The sequence below is a fragment of the Erithacus rubecula genome, assembly GCF_903797595.1.
Source record: "Erithacus rubecula genome assembly, chromosome: 3".
Lineage (NCBI taxonomy): Eukaryota > Metazoa > Chordata > Aves > Passeriformes > Muscicapidae > Erithacus > Erithacus rubecula.
The window spans coordinates 36,812,724-36,834,677 of NC_136689.1; the positions used below are offsets into that span (position 1 = coordinate 36,812,724).

The 21,954-nt window shown below is 39.5% G+C and overlaps 1 protein-coding gene across 2 annotated transcripts in view; it reads left to right on the top strand.

Moving 5' to 3' along the window:
* Positions 1 to 324: 324 nt before the first annotated feature.
* LOC306799395 (ubiquitin-conjugating enzyme E2 E2) overlaps positions 325 to 21,954 on the top strand; it is a 196,493-nt gene continuing 174,863 nt past the window's right edge. Inside the window, exons 1-3 of one of the 2 annotated variants that reach the window (XM_079300356.1) lie at positions 325 to 677; positions 5,159 to 5,342; positions 13,358 to 13,408. In XM_079300356.1, coding sequence (XP_079156482.1) covers positions 5,167 to 5,342; positions 13,358 to 13,408 — 227 coding nt within the window. In that variant the 5' untranslated portion in view covers positions 325 to 677; positions 5,159 to 5,166. Of the gene's footprint in view, positions 678 to 5,153; positions 5,343 to 13,357; positions 13,409 to 21,954 lie in introns of both variants that reach the window. The other variant, XM_079300357.1, reaches the window with a different exon arrangement.

Consider the following 21,954-nt stretch of genomic DNA (forward strand, 5'->3'; position numbering starts at 1 on the left):
CGGCCGAAGGTCCCCGCTCGCCCCATCCCTTCCCGCCTCCTCCTCCTCCTTCTTCTTCCTCTGCCCTAATGACCCCGCCCAGCCCCCGGTGCTTCCCTTTAACGCGCGCTCCCGCCGCCGCCTCTCGCCCCTCCCCCCTGCCCGGCGGCGCGCGGCCTCCGCCAGCCCCCGCGGGCACGCGCCCGCCCGCGCTCCCCCTCCCGTCACTTTCCCCCCTCCCCCGCTCCCTTGCCGAAATCGCGCGCGCGCCCCCGCCCTCCCGCCCCTCCCTCGGCGCCCGCGAGCGCCCGGGATAATTGGCTGGCGGGGGCGCGCGCGCGCGCGGCGCCGGGCGGACGGGTGGGGGCGCGCGCGCGCGCGAGGAGGCGGCAGCGGGGGTGCGCGCGCGCGCGCGGCAGCGGCTCCACTTCTCTCCGGGCAGCGGGGGCAGGAGCGGCGGCGGCGGCGGCGGCGGCGGGAGAAGCGGCAGCAGCAGCGGCCGTGGCTGCTGCTCGGCAGAGACGGGGAAGCGGAGAGGAAGCGGAGAGCGAGGAGCGCGGGGGAGCGGGCTCATGACTCAGTGAGCGGCTGCAGCCCCTTGCCAGCCCCGCGCCCGGCCGGAGTCGGGGCGATCGCGACGGATTGTCCCGCAGCCTGTGCCCGGCACCAGCGAGAGAGAGACCTGCGCTCGCCCGCAGGTAGCGGCGGCTTTCCCCCGTCTCTGCCGGGGTACACCTACCTCTGCCCCTTCTGACTCCCCTCCCCCCCCCGGCACTCGCCATCCCTCCCCCACGGCAGCACCCTCTCACCCACATTTATTTGCGACCCTCGGTCTCTATCTTTATCCTTCATCTTCCCTTCTCTCTCCGCATCCCCCCGGCGCTGCCTGGTACCCCCTTTCCCCCCTTGTCATCCTCGACCGTGCCCTTTCATAGCAACCGTCCCGGCCGCCCCCCCGCCGCCCCCGGCCACCTCGGCATCTCTGCCGGCGCTCCCCGCTCCCCCAGGCTCCATCCAGCCTCCATTGCTCCTCTGCACCCCCACACCCTCTCAGCAACTCTTCCGTATCCATTTGTCCTGCTCGCCCTGCTGCGAGCGACCACCCCCGCTCCGCACCACCCCTCTGGCCGGCTCCTCTTGGTCCCCGCGGCACTCTGCGCCCCTGGGTCGCTCGGGCAGGGGTACCCTCTGCCTCCCACCACGATGGAGCCTCCGGGGATGCGCTGTGCCCACGCCCCCCGCCGCAGCGGTGGGCATCCCGCCTGGAACCCCTCGGGAAAGGCACTACCCCCCCCGCGCCCCGAGGAGTCCGCAGCCCAACCCTCTCCCCTCCCGCATGTGCCCCCGACGTCTTCCTCTCGCAGTCTCCTCCTCCTCCTCCTCCTCTCCTCGGTTGTCTCCTACTTCTCACCGTGACCCGGCCGCCGCCCGCCCGGCCGTGGGAGTGCGGGGGGTGCGTGGTTTTGGGGATGCTCATGTGCCCACGCGCGGCCGTGGGAGCCCGGGACTGCCCTCCCGTCCCGTCCCATCCCATCCCATCCTTCCGGGTGCCCTCCTCCCTGGCCAACCCTCCCCTGCCACAGATCGGGCTCGTTCCCGTCCCGCGATGTTGTGGTCTTTCTGCCCTTTATGGTTTCTAATGAGGATGAAGTAAGGCGGCTGCTGCCATTGCTGCTCGTGGGGGACCCTGCAGAAATACTCAATTTATCTTGGCTTATAGGGAATTACCAGCGCTTTAGAAAGACATCATCACTAGCTTTGCCGCCCTTGGGACCCATCTACACATTGCTAGGATCTTTTTTTATTTTTTTCTTTTTTATTTTTTTTTGTGTGTGTGTGATAATGACTGGTGGTTTGGGGGTATTTTTGTCGGGGTTTTTTGGTGTTGTTGTTGGCTTGTTTGTTTCTGTTGTTGGTTTGTTTGTTTTTGTTATTGTTGTTTTGGTTTTGTTTTTAGTTTGAGGAGGAAAGGGAAGGTGCCAGTGGATGTATTTGACAACAGCAAAATATTTGGGACACTGTTCACTTCGAATTGATAGTTGTAGTTACATTTGTAATCTGTCTCTGTGCTGATTCATCTCACGTTAAGGGAGAGGCTTTTAAGTCCCCCTTCGTTCCTTCCTCTGTCCCCTCCTCTCATTTTTCTCTGCACAACAGCCGGGAGGTTGGCAACCCTCGTGTGAATGTCCAGGCAGCCGGGAACCTGGACATCGTGTGTCCCTCTCGCACTGTGTGACACTTGCAAACACACGGCTCTTCTGATTCAGGGAATATCTTGTATTTCTGTGTTATCTGAATCTAACTTCTATGTCTGTGTTAGTGGCAGCGAAATGTTTTATGTTTTCCTCACAGTGTCATCCTCTCCACTGATCTTTCCCCCCCACCACCATTCTCTTACTTGTTTGTATGTTTGTGTGTCTTTTTAAGTTTCACAAGTGTCGAATTTCAGGCCCCTTGAAACACGCTTTTACCACAATACTGAGCATCCCTTAAACAAAACTTCCTAAAAATGCAGATATTGTGAGGAGAAGGAGTAGAAGGAATTGCCTGGGTGTCAGAAGGGGAAGAGGTACAGAAGGAGAAAGGAAAGAAAAACACCCAAACACCTCCCCAGCCCCCCAAACTAGCTAGACATCAAATGACAGATTTAAGCATTTTTCTCTTGTAAATGCTGGCATTATATGTTACAGTAATTACATGCTCTGGGCTACTGTTACAGTGTTTGTCTGCTGGATAGTAACCTGAACTTATGAAGTGAATACAGTTGTTTTTTGGATAATAGTAGTATTTATAGCCGAGATTATTCATAGCAGATGTCCTGTGCATATAAGCATTGCTAAATATGCTTTTAACTTTCTGGCCTGCAGTGTTAAAGCCTGTGTACATTGTAAAGAGAGAAATTTTCTTTTTAAAATTAGATGTATTAAGCAAAGGTTAGAAGTAAAATCTAGGGCAAATAAAGGCCAACATAAGTGTTATAAAAAGAGATGAGGTTGTATTTTAACTTTATGTAGAAGCAAGGAGAATGGGTACTTACTGTTGAAATTGCATTACAGTTGCATATTTTGACTTGTCAGAATGTGATACTTTTGTAGTTTATTACCTGTAAGTGTTCTGCTGCTTTTACCTTGAAATCTGACAAGCAGGATTTAAATGTCTGAAAGTCAGATAGTAAATTTACAAACTATGCTGAATATGTTGTTGTAGCTATACTATAGGAGAAATGGCTCTAGGAATGGACAATTTTTGTATTTTAATTTTAGGGCAGAAACTCTGCATTATTTCAGTTACCTCAATGAGCAGGCTAGGTGTTATGCATTTACATATATTTAGATATGAAAATATTATTTTCTGTTAAAAAATGCAACTTAAGCTGATTAAGGGAAACTTTAGTCACCTATCTATCACTTGGTATTGTCTGCTGTTTCTTTTAATATCTAAACATTTTGAAGGGGTGCCATACTTCCAGAATTATTTTTCAGTATAGCTTCACAAAATAGATGAAAAAACCTAATTCTTCCTGAAGTTATTTGGATGTGTCAATAATGCTTGAAGAGATTATTTCTTCCACTCCATAGTGTGTATTATTTGATAGAATTAGGTCTTGGTAAAGGCTTTTCAGTATAGGAGTAAATTTATTTCTGTTCTCTATCGAGAACACTTATGCTTCTTTAAAAAGCATCCTTTTCAACATGACCCTGTTGGCATTGGTATTAATTTACTTTTCCTTTGCTGTCTCTTTCCATAAATATGTACAGGGAGATGAACTTGTTTAATCCACAGAACAAGCGTGGTTGAATCTGAGCCTGAAATCTCATTATTCTCCCTTGAGTGAGTCTTAAAACATATAATAGTCAAGGTGAATGGTTTTGTTCTTAATTGTGATGATGTCTGTATATAGGTAAAAGGAAAAGCGAGTCGAAGTTCACAGCAATTTGAAACTCTTTGTGTATGAGAGAGCAAATTCTTCATTCAGACAGATTTGATCAGAAAACTATGCAGATGTATGGGGATTGCATGGGTGTAAGCAAGTAACATTTGGGCCTGTGTGCTTTTTATTCAAAATCTCTAGAGAAGGATATGTAGCATAGGTATATAAGGTACAGATTTGGAGTTAAAGGAAAGACCTGTGTTTCAGTTTGGTTTTTTTTGTTTGGTTTGGGTTTTCTGTTTGGTTTGGCTTTTTGTTTTTTTTTAAATCAGTCAGTGCCACCACATAAGCTAATTCAGTAAGAGTTTTTCGTGGACATCTGCCCTTCATTAGAACAGTTTGAGAGTTTGAGAAGTCATGACAGCTGTAACAGTGGGCTTGTAATTCCTCATCTGTCGGCATATTGTTATACTATTTAAAATGAAGGAAGAAATTAAAATAGCTAACTAGTATCAGAAGTGTGTGAATAAAGCATTAACTTGACTTCTGAAATATACCAAGATTTCTTGCTGCTCATGGTCTCTGGCAAGTTTGTTGCCTCATGTTGCCTGAATGAAATGTCAGGAAAAAACTTCCTTATATCTTCTACCAACGTGCTCACCGTTTCAGTAAATACAAACAGTCCTGTGTTAGAGCTTTCTAGTTCTGTGTTTCCATCAAGCATGCCAAGATGTGGATTTTGTAATGTGGAAACCCACATTGTAGACTTGGAATGAGCCCACAGATTTGTTTCATATGGGATAACAGAGAGTCCTAAGTAATAACTCTCAGTTTTTAAATAACTGTGGTAGATTTGAACTGGTGGCATAGTTGATGGGACAGGCTAACTCATGGTACTGCTGAGTGTTTAAAAACATAATTCACAGTGAATTGTTTTATACTTGCAGGATTATGTTTCCCACTTAACTTCAATAACTTCTGGTTTTCATATATATATGTATCTATGAGGAGTTTGGCAGAGGGATTGGTTTGTGTGTTTATTTTGTATTTTTTGTTTGTGGGTTGGTTGAAGTGTTTTGAGGGGTGGCAGTGGTATAAGGTTTAAAATTGCCAGCTCGTGAATTATTGTTAAGATGCTTGTGGCAAACTCTTCAGTTCCAGGATTACTGAACTACTGTGACACGAGCATTATTTTATTAAGACAAAGACATGTATCCCATGTGTTCTTTCCTTAAGCATGTAAGAAAAACAATTAGGCAGTTTCTTCTCAAAAAGCTAACTTTGGTTGTTTGTCTTTGTTCAGTGCAGCATCTGCCATGTCTACAGAGGGGCAGAGAGTGGATGATAGTCCAAGCACTAGTGGAGGCAGCTCTGATGGAGATCAGCGTGAAGGTGCTCAGCAGGAACAAGAAAGGGAGCAAGTTCAACCCAAGAAAAAAGAGGGGAAAATATCAAGCAAAACAGCTGCTAAATTGTCAACTAGTGCTAAAAGGTACAGTGTTCTTCCTGATTGTTTATTTTCCTTTCTTTTCTTTCAGCTGACCATAAAATCCATGTATTGACTCAGTATATTAATTTTCTGATCAGTTATAATAAAACTGATGCAGTTTTATTATAACTGTATCAGTGTAATAGCCTTTTGAGACTGGTCACAATAATGAGACCTGTACAGTTTTGCCTTTCTTTGTCAGTTTGCCTCTTTCACATGGTTTTAATAGTCGCTTGCATGATAAAAGCTGACATTTTTTTATTGCTAATAAAACTCAGACAGTTTTGTAGCCTTATAAAATATATCTCTGTATATGTATGTATGACTGATGTTGAAACTTGTCAGTGTAACTTACAGTTAATTAGCCATAAACATTTCAGACAGTTCAGTAACTCAGCATGTTAGGACTACTGTAATACCTGTTGCCATGAAGTACTGCCTTTTCTTTTCCCAGTTGGTCAGGTCAAAAATACTTGAGTGAACAACAAATCTATGTTGGTTTCATTACTTTAAACTGTGATCTGTTTTAATACCCATTTCTTTTTCCTCCCTTTTCTGATTGAGATAAAGGTTGGTTTGTAGAGTAGCTATTTAAATTATTCTATGCTATCATGTTCATCTCCAGATAACTATTGTCTTGCTCAGACCAGACAGAAGGAATGTAGTTTAGTGTTGCTTCCCTAGTACATGTAGGGTTGTTAGTCTGGACAAGTGGGATTATAGTGATTGAGGTTAAAAAGCACTCATAAAATAATCTGAAAAGAGACCAATTCTGCAGACTGTCCTGATGCAGAATTTCCAGATCTCGTTTCTTTGCTAGTCCAAGGCTGTGTAAACTACAAGAGAAAACACTGGAGTTGTACCAGTGTGGTGCTGTAGGAAAGGAGAAGCATCAAGCCCCTGCTGCCATAATTTATAACATATGCATGTAGTCAGAGTCTGTAAATAACAATATATAAGCGTGTGTGTACATCTTGTCAGGGTTCAAGTCTTTGTTTTGCCTTAATCTGTCTCTTACCCACAAAATCCTTTTCTGAACTGAAGTATCCTTTGTCTTTCCAGTGAGGTACTGTCATGCTTTTCTTCTGCTGTGGATACCTTTCTTACAGCTGGTTTTTCTTCATTTTTAATTCCCTGGAGAAATACTTTCCAGACACTCATTCCTATTATGACACTATTAGGAGATTACTTGGTCATATCACTTATAGAATGGCCAGCAAAACTTGCCTGTGTTTCCTTTTATGACAAGAAGGGAAAAAAACCCCACCCAGCTTTCACTACAAACTGTGATGTTATTCATGTAGTTAATCCTCGCAGACATTATGGTTTCTGGTCCTCTCTTTCATCTGCTTCCTGCTATTAATATTTTTAAAATATTAGGAATATTGGATTAGTCATGACTTTTAAGGTCATAAAAACAGTTTCAAACATCTTTAGAAAGCAGTCTGTGCTTCTGAACTTTGTACAATGCCTGGTGTAATGATGCTACAATTCTGACAAGGGCCTGTGGACACTATCCTATTAAAAAATTAATAATGATATGTCAGAAATTGGTCTATTAATCTTAGCTTTGTATCTTCAAAGCTTAGAGCTTTTATCAACAAGCATTTTACAGCGATAAAATTACTTAAACCTTTTAAAATTTAATCATATCTGCTTAGGGTTCTGCTGAAACTAATTATGCCATCAGTTGCTGACATCAGTACATTTGCCAGTTAGACTCTAAAGCTAGTTTTACATGTATAGTAATATTGATTATACACTTTAGAAATATACATTTGATTATACATTTTAATAGCTGACATGACTTACAATAGTTCTGTAGATATGTATACAGTATTTCTGAAGAGAAGTGTATTTTAGGAGTGCTGGTTGTTGTAGCACTTTCTGGCAGGATTAGAGAAATATAAAGATTTATAGAAATGGGTGTTTTTATTAGTATAATTGTATTTTTTTTCCTTTTTTTGCTCTTTAATATTCAGTAGTTTGTCATTGTGTTAGAATTGGGATTGCACCTTCTCTAATCTGGCCAAGTTTTTGTATTACAGGTTTTGTTTCTGTGCTTTTTAAATAAAATCAGTAGTGTCTCAAGAAAACTAAATCAGAAATTAAAGTAGAGGCTAAAAAGGAGAGGAGTAGCATAAAATAAGGAAAAATGTCTTAATGTCTTCAATATATGATAAGTATTCCAGAAACGATCTGTATAAAATATCTTCATAGTAATATTGTTATTTTGGTTCATTAGGAATGAGAAATAGTGCAGGATTAGTAAGGCTTTACTCTTGTACCTTCATTATAGTGAAAGGAGACAGCTCTGCTAAAATCTGTAAAATGCTTGAACGTCAGAGTGTAGCACAGTTGTGACTTTGGTCAGGATGTGCTTACTTCCTGTTAAAAGCATCAAACACCAGCAAGTTCACTGGAGCTGAAGTCACAGACTGCAGACATGACTCTAACCTGAGTTTGGAAATGAGGTTTTCTCATTTGGAAAGCTTTTTCCTGCATATGGAATTGTAGCCACAGTATTTTTGGATTGTATCATAATGCAGTATATGAAGGGAGGTTTGGGCATCTCTATTTGGAAAACTTCTGTTTTGCTTTTCTTTTGTATGTTTATGTAGTCAGTTAGATTTAAAGAATTTTTGGTAGCATGGGGTTTTATATAAATCAAGATTTAGCACTGTGATGCCTTTTGCTTGTGTAATAGTAACCTGCTCCCATGTCTTATGTATGAATATACCCTTCATGCAGCTTAACTGCTTTCCAAAGTGCTCTGATTACAGAGGCTGTATGAAACCACTTAAATTTCTATTTGAGCAAGATTTTTGGCATTGAGATACAGAGTTTCTTCTGTTAGCATTGCTGTGTATGGCATCAAGCAGGCAGAATGCCATCACGTGCTGTCCTTCTCTGTTAATACTTCAGGACTGGCTGCTATACAGGTGTAATAGCTTACAGCATATGTCGTGCAGTGTACTGGTCCTTCAATTTTCCTCACCCAGAGGGCATCACCTTAAATAGCAACCTTTCTTACCCAACATGTCAAGATTGAGAAACTTGCTGCATATCACAATTACAGTTCAGACACGGAATTGAATTGCTGTCCTTGAAAACAGCAGGCATCTTGTTACCTCTTAAGTAGCAAATCTTAGCATGACCTTTGGATTGAGAGAAGTGTAACCATTCTTGGCTGACATAGTAGCTCAACAAATAAATGTATTGTTTTGCTTGGCTCCTGAAGTTGCCGGTTGAAAAATCTGTAAACCTTTATGTCCAATCCTGACATTTTTAAATAAATATCTGTGCCTACAATGAATTGTAGACTCTACAACTTTAGTTGTAATCTTTTCATTATTCAAAGACGTTGCAGCCTTAAGGAGGGGCAAATAAGTGATAGATTAAATTGGTTCAAAATTCAGCAAAACTGAGCATTTTTCCCTCCCCCCACCCTTCTTTTTCCTGAGAGTTTTCTCACAGAATCTGGAAATGATATTTAGCATGTTGATTATGATGGCAGAATATGGATGTTTTTTCTTACAAGAAATATCCTTGTCATTTATCCCTCTTTTAGTACGTAGGCGAGAATATTTCTTTTCCTACAGTATGAAACTAACCATCAACTGATCAATTTCCTGCTCAGTCACAATTTGTTTAGTATTGAAATACATACTAGTGACTGCATTTTAAAGTATTTTCTAAGTAGTATATTCTTTGGTATAGACTATTGATTCGTCTGGCTTTTATGGGTAGAGAGACATGTAGTTTAGAAAATTGGATGTGGTAAAAATAGTTTATTATCCTGTAGTCCTTTGTTTTATTTCTTTTCCTATTAATAATGTTGGGAAATTCTCTAATATGTTCATGTCTCTCTTAGCTTTAGAGAACTGTTTCATGAAGGAGACAACACTCAGTCCCTTTTGGCTTGGTACAGTTGTAAATATGTGTCTGTGAGAATTAATAATGTTTGAAATCCACAATGTACTTTCATGCTTCTGAATTTACGAGTAGATTAACCTTTTGCACCATTACTGGAAGGCAACTGTATTTGTTCTTTTCTGTTAGTAAAATGGTGGGAATTTTTTTTTATACATATATGAGAGAGAAGAGTCAAATGACTTCTCTAAGACCCAACAAAGTATGAGATCTGTCATTGCAAATTAAATGTCTTATGTGTGCAGCCCAGGGCTCTGCTTACTAGCAAGGGCCTCACCCCCTGCCATCATCCCTATTGTCCAACATGTAGTAAACCATAATGTCATCGGTTTAAGTATAAAATGGATATATATATATATATAATGATTTTAATTTAGAGGGTTTTCCCTCTTTGGCCTTGCTAAACATAACTGTTATTGAGGCAGAAAATCCAAAGAAACAGATGCCAGAAAGGACCCTGAGACGGCACGTTTGGTTGCCGGAGGCCGCACATTCTGGCGGTGGATCCTCTGTGGTCAGCGAAGGAAACGAGGCTCGTCCTCCGTGTGGCAGATTCCAGGGCAGCTCGGAGGGGATGGGAGGCGAGTGCCAGAGCACGTGCAGACAAAGGGCTGCTTGCACACTGGAGGTCTCTATCAGTGCGAGGCTCTCTGGGATGCTGTCCGATGATTTAATTGTGGCTTTGAGTGCTGTGACATGTGAACAAGCTACGTGTCAGCTGTTCTACAGAAACCGTTTGTGAATGAGCTCTCAGCATGAGCGCAAGGTAAATTAAGGTTGCGACAAAAGAAATGTAAGGTGTATAAATTAATTGTAGTTTGGGACGCCACAGGCTAGGAGAACAAACATGGACAGCTTGCTGAGGAGCAATTGATGGACAGGATTGTGTTAATATGTTTATCTTGTTTGTGTAAAAACAATCATGAATTAAACATTTCTTTGTCTTAGATGTTTGTACGAGCAATGATGTCTTTTGAACATGAATAGACAGTGCCATCTGATCAATTTTTATGTCTTTAAGCAGAAAGGTGGTTTGTCTGTGTCTGTTCACAGAATAGCTTGATAAGGGCCATTTTAGTGCTCTTGGCATTAGAATTTTTGGGTTGAACTAGAACAGATGGAGAAAATGAGAGACCGTTTTGCTTTCAGAATGTAAGGAACGTGGGTTAGGATTTAGGAGGGAGAATGTAAAATTTTTGATCTAGGACTAAAGTTGTTGTAGTTGTCAATCATTTCTTGACATGCCTCATATTCATTCTAATATCATGAAATATTAACTGTTTTTACTACTATATGTAAAACAAAGGAATGATCTCTGACTCTATAATAAAATGCAATGCCATCATTCTGTAACTTCAAAAAAGGCTGAAAAAGCAAAGTAACTTATAAACCACAAAAGTGAAGTTTCCATGCAACCTAGGTTTTCTGTAGTTTGAATTTGTGATAGTATAGATTTCAAAATCATGCCAGAATTCTGCAATATACAGAAGAAATATTTTAAGCATTCCCACAGTTATAAGATCTCCCTTCTAAAAGTTGTGATTTGTTAGGATTCTTTAAACAGGCTAACTGTTTTAAAACAACATTTTAGTTGTGCCTGAACTTCACTAATTAAAAAGTGGGATGACTTTCAGTGTTACTACAATGCTGTTGTGCTTGACTAGGCAGACTGTTCTTGTATTTTTATAAGAAAGTTACATTTATTGAAGGAATTCTGTATGCTGGAGGTACAAAAATCTCAATGAGTAGAAAAAGCAAGTAAAGATCAAATTGCTTCCCCTCTACAGAAATAACTTTGTGTGTTTGTAGTGTGTACAGCAGCTCTGTATGTATGGTATATACATCCAGCTGTGGTAGAGAACAGGTATTCAAGGGCTTGTCTTGGAAGCATCAGCCTGGGAACAACCACTCTCTGTGGAGTTAAAACTCTGACAGGATGCCTGTAATGTCTTTATGAGTGATCTAGAGGATATGGCAGAGTGCACTCTAAAGTTTTCAGATGGCACCAAGTTGGGTGCAAGCTGGTACATGCAGGGGCATTCTCTATTACGTATGCCAATAGACCTGAATGATTATTTTAGTAAGCCATTTGTTTTGCCTGTATTTATATGCATAGAATTTAGAAGAAAATCTAAGCATCTGGAAGAGTATTTTTATCTTTTCTATGATCTCATCAGGTCTTAATGAATGATTATTACTTCTGCCTACAAATCTTGCCCACGTATGTCCTAATTATTTCAGAATGTGAATGATAAAGGCTGGAGTTTCTGGTTCAGGCCAGTTCTTCTACTGCTGTTGGTTCTTTTATTCATTATAGCTATAAAATCAATTCATAGTGGCATAAGGGGAATTTTGATAGTGGCTGTGAGACTCCTTAACATGCAAGGTTGTGTTTGGACTGTAGCATTATATAAAGAATTATACTGCTCATTTTTACATTATATATGTCAATATATCTGAATGCTTATTTTGATAAGTCATTTTCTTTACCTGTATTTATATGCAAAATGGGAAGCAGTCATTTTTAACATGATATGTGTAGGTCAGGCCTGAACCTTTGGCTTGTGACTTGAGCACCTATCTCAGGAATGTGAGTGGTATTGTTGTGTAGTTATTTCTTTTTTAGTGTAAGGAATAATAGGAAAAGCAATCTACTCTGTGCATGAAATCTTGTGAAGCAGAAGGCAAGAAGAAAATACTGAGAATGTATTGATTTGTTTTTCTTTTCCTTCCTCCTTCTAAATGTTCATGATTTTGTGCTGAAGTAGCCTATAAAAAAAGCCTTGGGTATAGTTTATAGAGAAGGTGTCATTCACAGTCGTTCTTGTGGCAACATAATCTGGCAAGTCTTTGGGGACTGTAAACTCCTGCTAGTTCCTTTGGGAACTCTGCATCCTATTCTGCATACTTAAATTTCTTCAGAGGTCAAGATCCTGGCTCTCATGCAGATGGGGGTGTAAGGGAAAAGAGCCCCCATTGCCAGCTGTGGCAGAGATCAGGTATTCAAGGACTTGCCTGGGAAGCATCAGCCTGGGAATATCCAGAAATCCTTGACAACCAAGTTGCTCTCCCTGGGGGAAGAATTCTGGCAGGGTGCCTGTAATGTCTTTATTGGTGACCTGGAGGATGTGGCAGAGTGCACTGAGAGGTTTTCAGACAACAAGCAGTTTGTACACACACGGGCAAGGCTGCGGCTCGGAGGGATCTGGCCAGGCTGCAGGAGAGGGTAGACAGGGAACTCCTGAAATTCAACAAGGACAAATGAACACCATGTATGTGGGCAGGACTTGCCCCTTGCTCAGATACATACTGGGAATCATCTCTGCTCAGAGTTGTGTGGGGGTCTTGGCAGACAGCAGGCTCAGTGTGAGGCAGCAGCAAAGGCTGGGCTGCCTCCTGGGAGATATTAACAGAGCCATAGTCCATAGACAGATGAAAGAGATTTATCTGCTTTTACTCAGCTCTGATTAGACTGCAACTGGGGTGGCATTTACCCAATTTTGTCCCCTCAGTAAAAAGAAGGCAGGTATCAGAGCGAGTCCAGCACCAGGTACCCAGGCTGACCTGGGAGCTGGAGCACTTCCCTTTAGGGGGAGCCTGATATCAGCCCCCCAATATGTAGGAGGTTGTGAAGTCCTGGGTGGGCTTATTCTGGGCAATTTTCTTTTGAGTTGGGGGATTTTGCCTGCCAGTACACTGTACATTAAGAGGGTAAGTATTCTAGAAGGCAAGAACTATAGGACATATAGTAGGAGGGGAAATAGAGAAGGAAGGTATATAACACATTTAGTAATTGTGTAAGTGAACAAAGGAGCCGAGAATCCTGACCTATGGAAAAAAAGTGTGATTTTTCTAGGTGACTTCTCATTGCATTTATTCCTTATTGGAGGTTCATTTTTCAGAAAATATTTGATTTTTCTTCTATATGCTCTTGCACAGCTTCATGAAATATTATAGATCAGCTTTCAATCAGAAATTCTAATAATTATACTTTTTTACTGTTTATTGATGTAGAAATGTTCATAAAGTTGAAATAAACATTGAAAAAGAAGTCCTAATAATACATTCTTTCTTTTTTTTTTAAGAATTCAGAAAGAACTTGCAGAAATTACATTAGACCCTCCTCCAAACTGTAGGTAAGTTCACCTGTTTTTTATTAATTTGGAATATGGAAATGAAATGTATGGAGCTGTGGAAATTGCATAGGGGACTGGAGTAAATTTTAGTTATTCCTTTGTGCTGATTATTGAATAATTTTGGAATAAGGGATGATAGATAATATGTTGCCTACATATAAGGAATTGATATGACATACTTTCTGGTAACCTAAGTAGTGTCATAAATTGATGAACTCTGTGATGCATTAATAGATACAGGACAAATACCAAAGCACCCTTCATTTCAGATGTGAAATCAATAGTATTTTGTTTGATTCTGTAAAATGTAATCTTGGTGGCAGTTGCTTGGTATATTTGATTCCTTTCTCTTGCAAGTTGTTAACACACTGTAAATATAATCGAGAAAGGAAAATGTTATAGGTGCAAACTGTTAGTGATTGTCTGATTGTGATTGTGGCAGTCAATTGCAGTATTCAGTGAACACTTCCTGAATTAGAGTATAGCATCATATGGACTTTCTGAGAATGGCTGTGTCCTTGTTTGGCTTGGGTCTTTTATTTTGTTGTGGTTTGCTTTGCTTTGCTTTGGTTGGAGCAGGGGTTGTGGGTTTTTTTGTCACATATGTTTACTTCTGGTATGTTTAAAATTGGCTTTGAAGTGAATGATGAGATAGACCTTGAAACCCTGACTGTCTGGTGGCTGGTTCTGTATACAGTTGTTTTCAGATGGCTGTCTCAGGCTGCTTATCTGTCAGCCTGTGACATATGGTCAGTGTTGGAGCTGGGCCAGGGCTGCACATTGTTGTTCAAAGGAGTCCCTGCTACTGCAACTCTCATGGTGAGAGGCTGGGCTCAGTGCAGAAGAATAGCTTCCACCCTGTCCTGCCAACCCATTTCAACTGATGTGGTTAGTAGGTTTCATTCTCTTAATGCACTAAAAAGAAAGATTGATAGAAATGGCTGGTTGCATGCAGCTTTTATAATGAATCCCAGTATGTTTCAGTATCGAATTAACTAAGCAACTGGTAGTAAAAATGACAGTCAGCTTTATTGTTTTGGTCTCTTGACAAAAGTATGTGTAAGAAAATACTCTAACAAGATTTGATGTGGTTCTGCTGGTTCTCAAGATAGAAGTCAAGTGGCTATGTACCAAAGCTCTGCTTAGTCAAGTAGCCTTGCAATAATAGCATTCAAAGAGTATTTCAGGCAATTAGGACGAACAGTTTTTTGCTGGATAAAACATTTTAATAGCTAAGCTGTTCTGTCATGCTTAGGACTGTGTGTGAGTCTTCAATCACATCAAAGCTGTTTCATGTGGCAGATTTTACTTCAGTGTTGATGACTGATGCCTATTAGTGAATTGATTTGCTGAGATGAATATGAAACTTCAGTCTGTTGTAGAAGAATGCTTAAGTCTTTGAACTGAGAGTAAAAGGCTTACAGGTTTTTACAGCAGTGTCATTTTTTCTAGTTTTCTGAAGCCTTCTCTTTATAAAAAAGCAGTTGTTTCAGTATACAAGATACTATTATATTTGATTTTCTTTTTTTTTTTCTTTTTGCTAGCAAGTGTAAAGCATTGGCTATCTTAGTGGAAAACCCTTTGGTGACTTGCAATTTACAAAAAAACCTCAAGTTGAGCTGGAGGTTTCCTGGGTTTGTTGAATTATTTACACTAATGATAAAATAGCAATAAAGTGCACTCCATGATGCTGTTTTTCAAAATCACAAAATTACATCTAACTTCATGTGTCTGCTGCTTTAATGCAGTTCTAGATAGATAGCTTGGTAGATAACCATTAGTAACTTTAATATTAGCAAATATGTTTCTATAGTCAATACAGAATCACTTCATTTAGTTTTATGCTTTGTTGACATAGGCTAAACAGCATTTTCATTTGAACTTCATCTATTTTCTATTATAGTCAAATGTTACAAAATAAATGTATCAGCCAAGCAGGATTCTTCAGAATAATGAGGAAAACTGAGCCATTGTACAATATATTTTACCCTAAAGTATCATCTAAAGGATACATCCTTTCTTGGTTTTGGTGAAATGTAGGTCATTGTTAAAAGATGTGTTAGCTTTTTCTAATAAAAAGCCTGACCATATTTCATAAAAGTAAGTTCATTCCAGATGTAGGCTACTTGAAATGGTTGTGATTGCATCTTGTCTCCACTGTATGCCCTCTTCCATATATAAAATAAATCATGACTGGGCAATAGGAATGTGATAATTCTGAAACCTAAATGTCACAGAAGGTGTGAAGAAAGTTGGATTCAAGAATACAGCTATCTTAAGTAGCTACTTAGGTAGTTCTGATAGGAAAGTTTTTGAGCTGAATTGGAACTTAGGTGAAGTATTGCAAGATGATTTGCAAGACTTTTCATTAACTACAGCAGGCCAAAGCTTCAGGTTTCTCCAGTTCATGGAAAAAGCCCCAAATGGAACAGTATCTAGTACTGTAGCATCCCTCAATCCCATGGTGAGCTACAAGCTCTGAGGCAGCTGCAGCTTCCACTGCTGCAGCAGCTGTGATCTTAACATTTCCCCCACCTCATTCCTGTGAAGAGAATACGCTGTATAATCTTTGTGTTTGTTTGGAAGACAAAAAAAGTCTTGCTCACAAATATGCCTTGGAATTGGCAGATTATCACTGCTGGGACTTGCAACTTCTTTACAAAACTGTGGAATGCTCTGGGTTTCAGAGTTGCTAAAAAATCTGTTACTGTGGCTTTAAAAGAAGATTTAATATTATAAGAAATTAGAGTTGCCTGCCTCCCTAGTTCCTTTTCTGTAGTTTGGGTACTGGGTGATGGAGAGAATCCTCTTGGCTCCACAAACTTTGGCTCCTTCCTGAGGACTGAGAATGTGTAATGTTCTGTGTGTAAAAAAGCCAAGCTGAGCAGTGTAGTCATTGCTATTTTTGGAGGAAGGCATGTCATAAAAAAGCCTGTTATACTTCACATTTAACAGAAAGAAGTGAATGGTTTTCAGCATGTGTTGTCCCATCCCTCCTTCCATTTTACTTTTGCATTGAGCTGAATTTACTCTTCAAGGACAGTCCTGAATGCAAAGCAGGTACATTTGTGGCTTAAATCTGCAACATTGTGAAATTTCAGTTTGTCAGGAGATGGTATACGTAAATTGTAGATATTTGCCACTTGTCTTTTTTTTTATCCCTCTCATTGAAATATCAAAGCTTGATTGCTAGAAATGGCACACATATTATGCTCCTGAGTAGTGCAGAGTATAGCTTTTCTCATAGGTGATCCTCATATTTAAGTGTCATTTTCCTATATTGCCTTGCTGAAAGAGGGAAACAGTTGGAAATACTTTTAACTAAAATAATGCCATTTCAAACTTCCCCTCATTTTCAGCTGCATTGTGCATAAGACAAGATTTCATAGAATATAGCTTCTTGCATACCCTTTTCCTTCTCACTGGCAAGGGAACAACATCTCTGTGGCAACCTATATACTAATTGCTTATATGGGAAAACAATATTTGGAAAGTATTTTATGTGTTTTTAGCTTCTTTTGATGTGGACTTAGCAGCTGGAAACAAGGACAGCCAGCATGAAGTGAATAGCTGCTCTCTGTGGATGCTACTTGGAGCAACTGCTCCAAATTTTCCTATAAAGTCACTGATATTACCTGTCTTTCCCTTCATGTTTTCTTTTGGTGTGTACTTTTCACCATTCCTTTCTGTGTATTTACTGCAATTCCTATGATGTTTTTTACATTTCCATTTATTTTAGCCTCTAACAATATAAGCAATGCTTGAGGCTCAGAAATACACTGTAAGGGACTGTGCAGTTTAGTGGGCAGAATTACTCATTCCAAAACAATCAGTTTAAAATCCTATGTGTAGTCTTATCTTTTCTATTTGTTGGGAATCATTACATTAATTCCTTGCTTTTTATACTGTCTGCAAAATTGATAAGCAACCAGCATATGTGATTCTAGTATTTTGCTTTTGAAAACAAATCACACTGATAATATTTGAAACAGTTCTTTTTGTGATGATGCTGAGAAAAGCCAAGTGGAATGGCAGAATTTTCAATTTGACTTAGGGAGAGAGGTCAGTGTGCCTCATGGATATTTCTTGTATTATTAATGACTGTATGGTGTTCAACATTTCTATTTAATACTGCTTTGACTCTGTTTTTGCTGAAATGTTGAGGCTGGGATCTTCACAACTCCATGGTATCATGTTAATTCAAACAATTTCAGTTATTATTCTTGGGACCACGTTTAAACTCCTTTCTAGTGCTACTTTAAAGAGATGGCACAAGTGTCAGGAGCAGAAAACAAAAGGGAGCACAATATTAGGGTAAGACAGGGAGCGAGAAGATGGTCAGTCTTGCTCTAAAATGCAGAGGGAGAGAAGTGGAGGGACCTGGAGCAGCAGGTACAGCAAGTATCTACCCTGCAGTTGTGATTTTGATTGTTTGTCTTGGGGAGGCATCAGTCTGTTGCCACAGGCACATGGCTGTGATGCATGTGATGCTAAAGTGTGAGCAGGATGAAAAACCTTAGTAAGAAATGTTTTCTCTGAACATTTTTCTTCTGAGTTTGGGCTCCCTTCCCATTGTGTAAATCATGGAGTTCACCGTGTGCCTGTATAGACTTACTCTGATCTGCTGCTAGTCACCTTCTTCAGAGCATGTGACACAGAACAATAAGGTATGTGGTGTTTATACCTTAACCATGTCTCTCTAGAATTTACAGCAAATAGCAAAACCTAGTCAAAAAGATAGGAGTAGTTTATACTAGGGTGTAGGATTCTGTTGGATGATAGTTTAAAAATTTGAGTACTCACTGCAACTGCTTTGTGTTTTACTTTTGAGTCCCTTTCTGCTTCAAAAGCAGCAAGAAACATGTGCCAAAGATAAGCAAGTTAACAATCACATTGGGATTATATTTTATAATAGCAATCATACTATATTTTATCACTTCAATTAGATTGCTGGTATTTTTAATTGGTGAGGTTTTTAGATTTTATTACCTTGGTACCTTGGAATACCTTGGATGAAAATTGTCAGGTTACTTTTGATATGTAAACTTTTCATTCTTTTAGTTATTTTCTTTTAAGATAGTTCAGAACCATAATTTGAGCTTTAAGCTCTGAAAATATATTGAAGCATTTCTTTAAAAATATCTGTTTATTTTCACTGTAACAATGACGTTTCAATGTCGTATTGTTTACAAAGCATCTGTTTTTTTAAAAATAACACAGATGTTTCTTTTCATGGGTCTTCCATGTGTGAAGGTGCAGTGTACTTGGAAGTAAAATAAAATAAAATAAAATAAAATAAAGCTTTTTTTTTTTAGTGATCTGATATTTTTGAAAATACATGTTTGATGTGAAAAATTACTAGAGAGCACTGAACTTTTTTTTTTGTCATTGAATAAACTGAGTTTCCAACATCTGCTTGATTGCATTATTGCTTGTGGTTGTGGGGTGATTTGAGGATTGGTTATGTGCAACGCTCAAAAACTTCAGGATGTGTTGAGGCTATTGGTGGCTTGAAAAGTTAGCAACTTTCACGAAGGCAGGAGATGAAATAAAAGAAAGAAAGGCAGTAAAGGGAACCTGCCACTGGCTGCCTGCCAGGTCTGGCAGCTTCCCTCAGTGATGACGATGTAAGGCACTGTCTGACAACACCCATTAATACCTCCCAGCTGAACAATACCTCCACATCACTTCTGCCAGCTCTCCCAGTTTTTGAATGATGACAACTCCTCTCCCAGGAGGAGAAGAAAAGAGAAACTAGTGTTAGAAGAGAATAAGAGTACTTTAGCAAGCACCATGTGAAGGTCAGGGAGATGCCAGAGCACATCCTATGGCACAGCTGAAGCAGGGAAATGAGATGGGGCATAAGGAGGGGTCATGAAGATCACACATTCCTTGAAGCAGGAAAGGGCAGAAAAATGCTCATAAAGCAGCCTGTGATGGACATGGGAGGGTTCCTTGATATTTGCAATGTGCTTAGTGTAGAAAATAACTAAATCTCTGGTTTAAATTGTGAGTTGGGGAAGGTGGTGTGAAGAGCTGTAACAGGGGTAAAACGAAGCACTTTGATGCTTTTAGTGTGGGAAATTCTGAACAGAGAAATTCTTTTCCAGCAGTTTCATTTTGAGTTGCAGCTGGTCTTTGTAAGTCAGTCTCCTACAGTGTACAAGAGCAGTCCTCAGTGCTTTCAGCTCCAGAATTTTTCAGACTGCCTCTCACAGACATTTCTTTTTCCTTCTCCTAAACAGCTAAACAAAGGTGTTGGTTTAGGGTGGGAGATATTTTGTTTGTTTGTTTTTTCGTTTTTCCTGTGAACCAGAATTTGATTTATATTATAAATCTGATATTTTATATGGATGTTTTTGTAATCTCCTCGGTAAAGGCCACATAAAACACACAACAAAAAATCCTTCCCCCCAACCCCTAAAATAAGTGTGTTAAACAAAAATTCATTGCTTGCCAGCAAGGGAAGCAAAACCACCTTGACTGAGACTTTACATCATTGCTAAGAGACTTTGTAAATACCTGAATGTGTAGGTTTTATATATAGTTAGCTATTTTTGGGAGGTTTTTCCTTTTTTTCCCCCCACTAAATCTAGACTAATTTCTAGTATGAAAACTATGTAATTTTACAGAAATTTGATAGAGGAGAATTATTTGAAAGTGTGACTGTAGTAGGTACTATTGCACTGAATAAGCAGGAACTGCCATTTCATGATAATCATGTAAAAAACATGCTTTTATTAGCAGCTCATTACCCTTTAGTAATTTACTCATTATTGAATAAATGAGGGAAATGGAAGATATTTTGTCTGTTGGTTGGGACTGACAGCATAATGAAGTATTTGTTTTCTTCAATAAATGGCACAATCTCGTAACTGCCTAACACTGTTGTCTTCAGTAAACCACATTTGAGCAGAATTTGAATTCTGTTCTTCCCTGTAAAATTTAAATTCCCTCCCCTTGGAAATCTATTTTTAAAAAATCAGTCTTTTCTCATTTCCAATACCACGATTATATGGTTTTTCAACAGCTATTAAATTTTAGTGCACTTTATTTTGAGGAGAGGGGTATTGTTTGTTTGTTTGTTTTGGCTTTTTGTTGTTGCTGGTTTTGTTCTGTGGTTTTTTGCATAGTCATGACAGTCTAAAGCAATACTGAAAGTTTTCTTCTGCTCTTGCTGTGTATGGAATATAGATTAACAATTAATAGATTGTGCAGATTAACAGTTAATAGATTAAATTTATTGAAATTGTTTTCCAAAATCTCCTGGCAGAAAAGCTTTAGTTTAGGATTAAAAAGTCATGAACTAGTAACAGAGCATGCTTTGCAATACTTCAGAAACAAACTATGAAATTGATCTGGATGCTGTTTTCTTGGTGAGCAATAAAACTTATTTATGCTGTACTTACACATTTGCAGCTTTGTTACAAGCTTTTTGGGGTATCTAATTGGCTGCAGCTTTGAATCATATCATAAACATGCCAAATGTTACTAATTACAATTAAGATATCTACTTGAAATAATCTTTGTTTTCATTTTCTCTGACAATTTTTTTTCCAGTTATTTACATGCCTTTAATTTTTCATTTTAACAGCTCTTGCAACACTTTAATTTATTTTTGTTTCAAGGCTGTGGAATTGGATTAAACAGGGTTTTTAAATACTTCCATGTTGCTTGGAAAGAAGCCAGTTACTGCGTATTGGCTTAATAGAAACCATGCTTAGCAGTGCCTCACATATGGCAGCTCATGTTTGTGTGGTAAGGCATTATGTATTTTAAATATTACCTTTTATGTGATAGTCAAATTTATGCCAGAATCTGAAGTTTCCTCTGATTAATGTTAACATTCTGGGGTTTTTTTAGGGGAGAAAAGTGTAGTCAAATGCATAATTTACTGTCTGCTTGGCACAAAAGCCATATTTATGTGGCCTTTATTAACTTGAGATGCTTACTGTGCCTAGAGAGGGCTATAGGTGAGTGATAATATGCTTTTATGACACTTGTAGCCTTCTAATGTTGTAAATATTGTGGAGGCCAAGATGGTGATTCTGTAAGCAAGACTGAAATACAAGGCTTTGTGTTCAATTTAGTAGATGGAGCTATATTTGAAGAATAAGCTGTACTCTGTTACAGCAATTACTCTTACAGCTGACAACTTAAACCTTAAATTTCTAAAGGCTTCTTCTGCTTTGGGTGTTATTGTTGTATTGGATTTTTCAATTGTTTGCATCTTATTGTAACTTGTATGGAATTTGGAGCTTAGTATAGCCTTTAAGAATTTTAAGGCTTTTAAAGGCATTTATTCTGGATTATCTTGCTGTAAGGCAGTCTTTTTCTGTAAAATTCAGCAGTGACTTCATAGTAAAGTTTATTTATCAGAAAGTAATGTTATTATGCAGTGGAGAAACAGTGAATAATTCCATTATATCAAAATGATTGCCTCATTTTTAGTACACATTGGGTTTTGGGGGAGAAGGGCTTTTTACTTCTGCAAGATTAGCTGATGTTTGATTTAACTTTTGTTTGGGAGGTATTGACTGTAAACA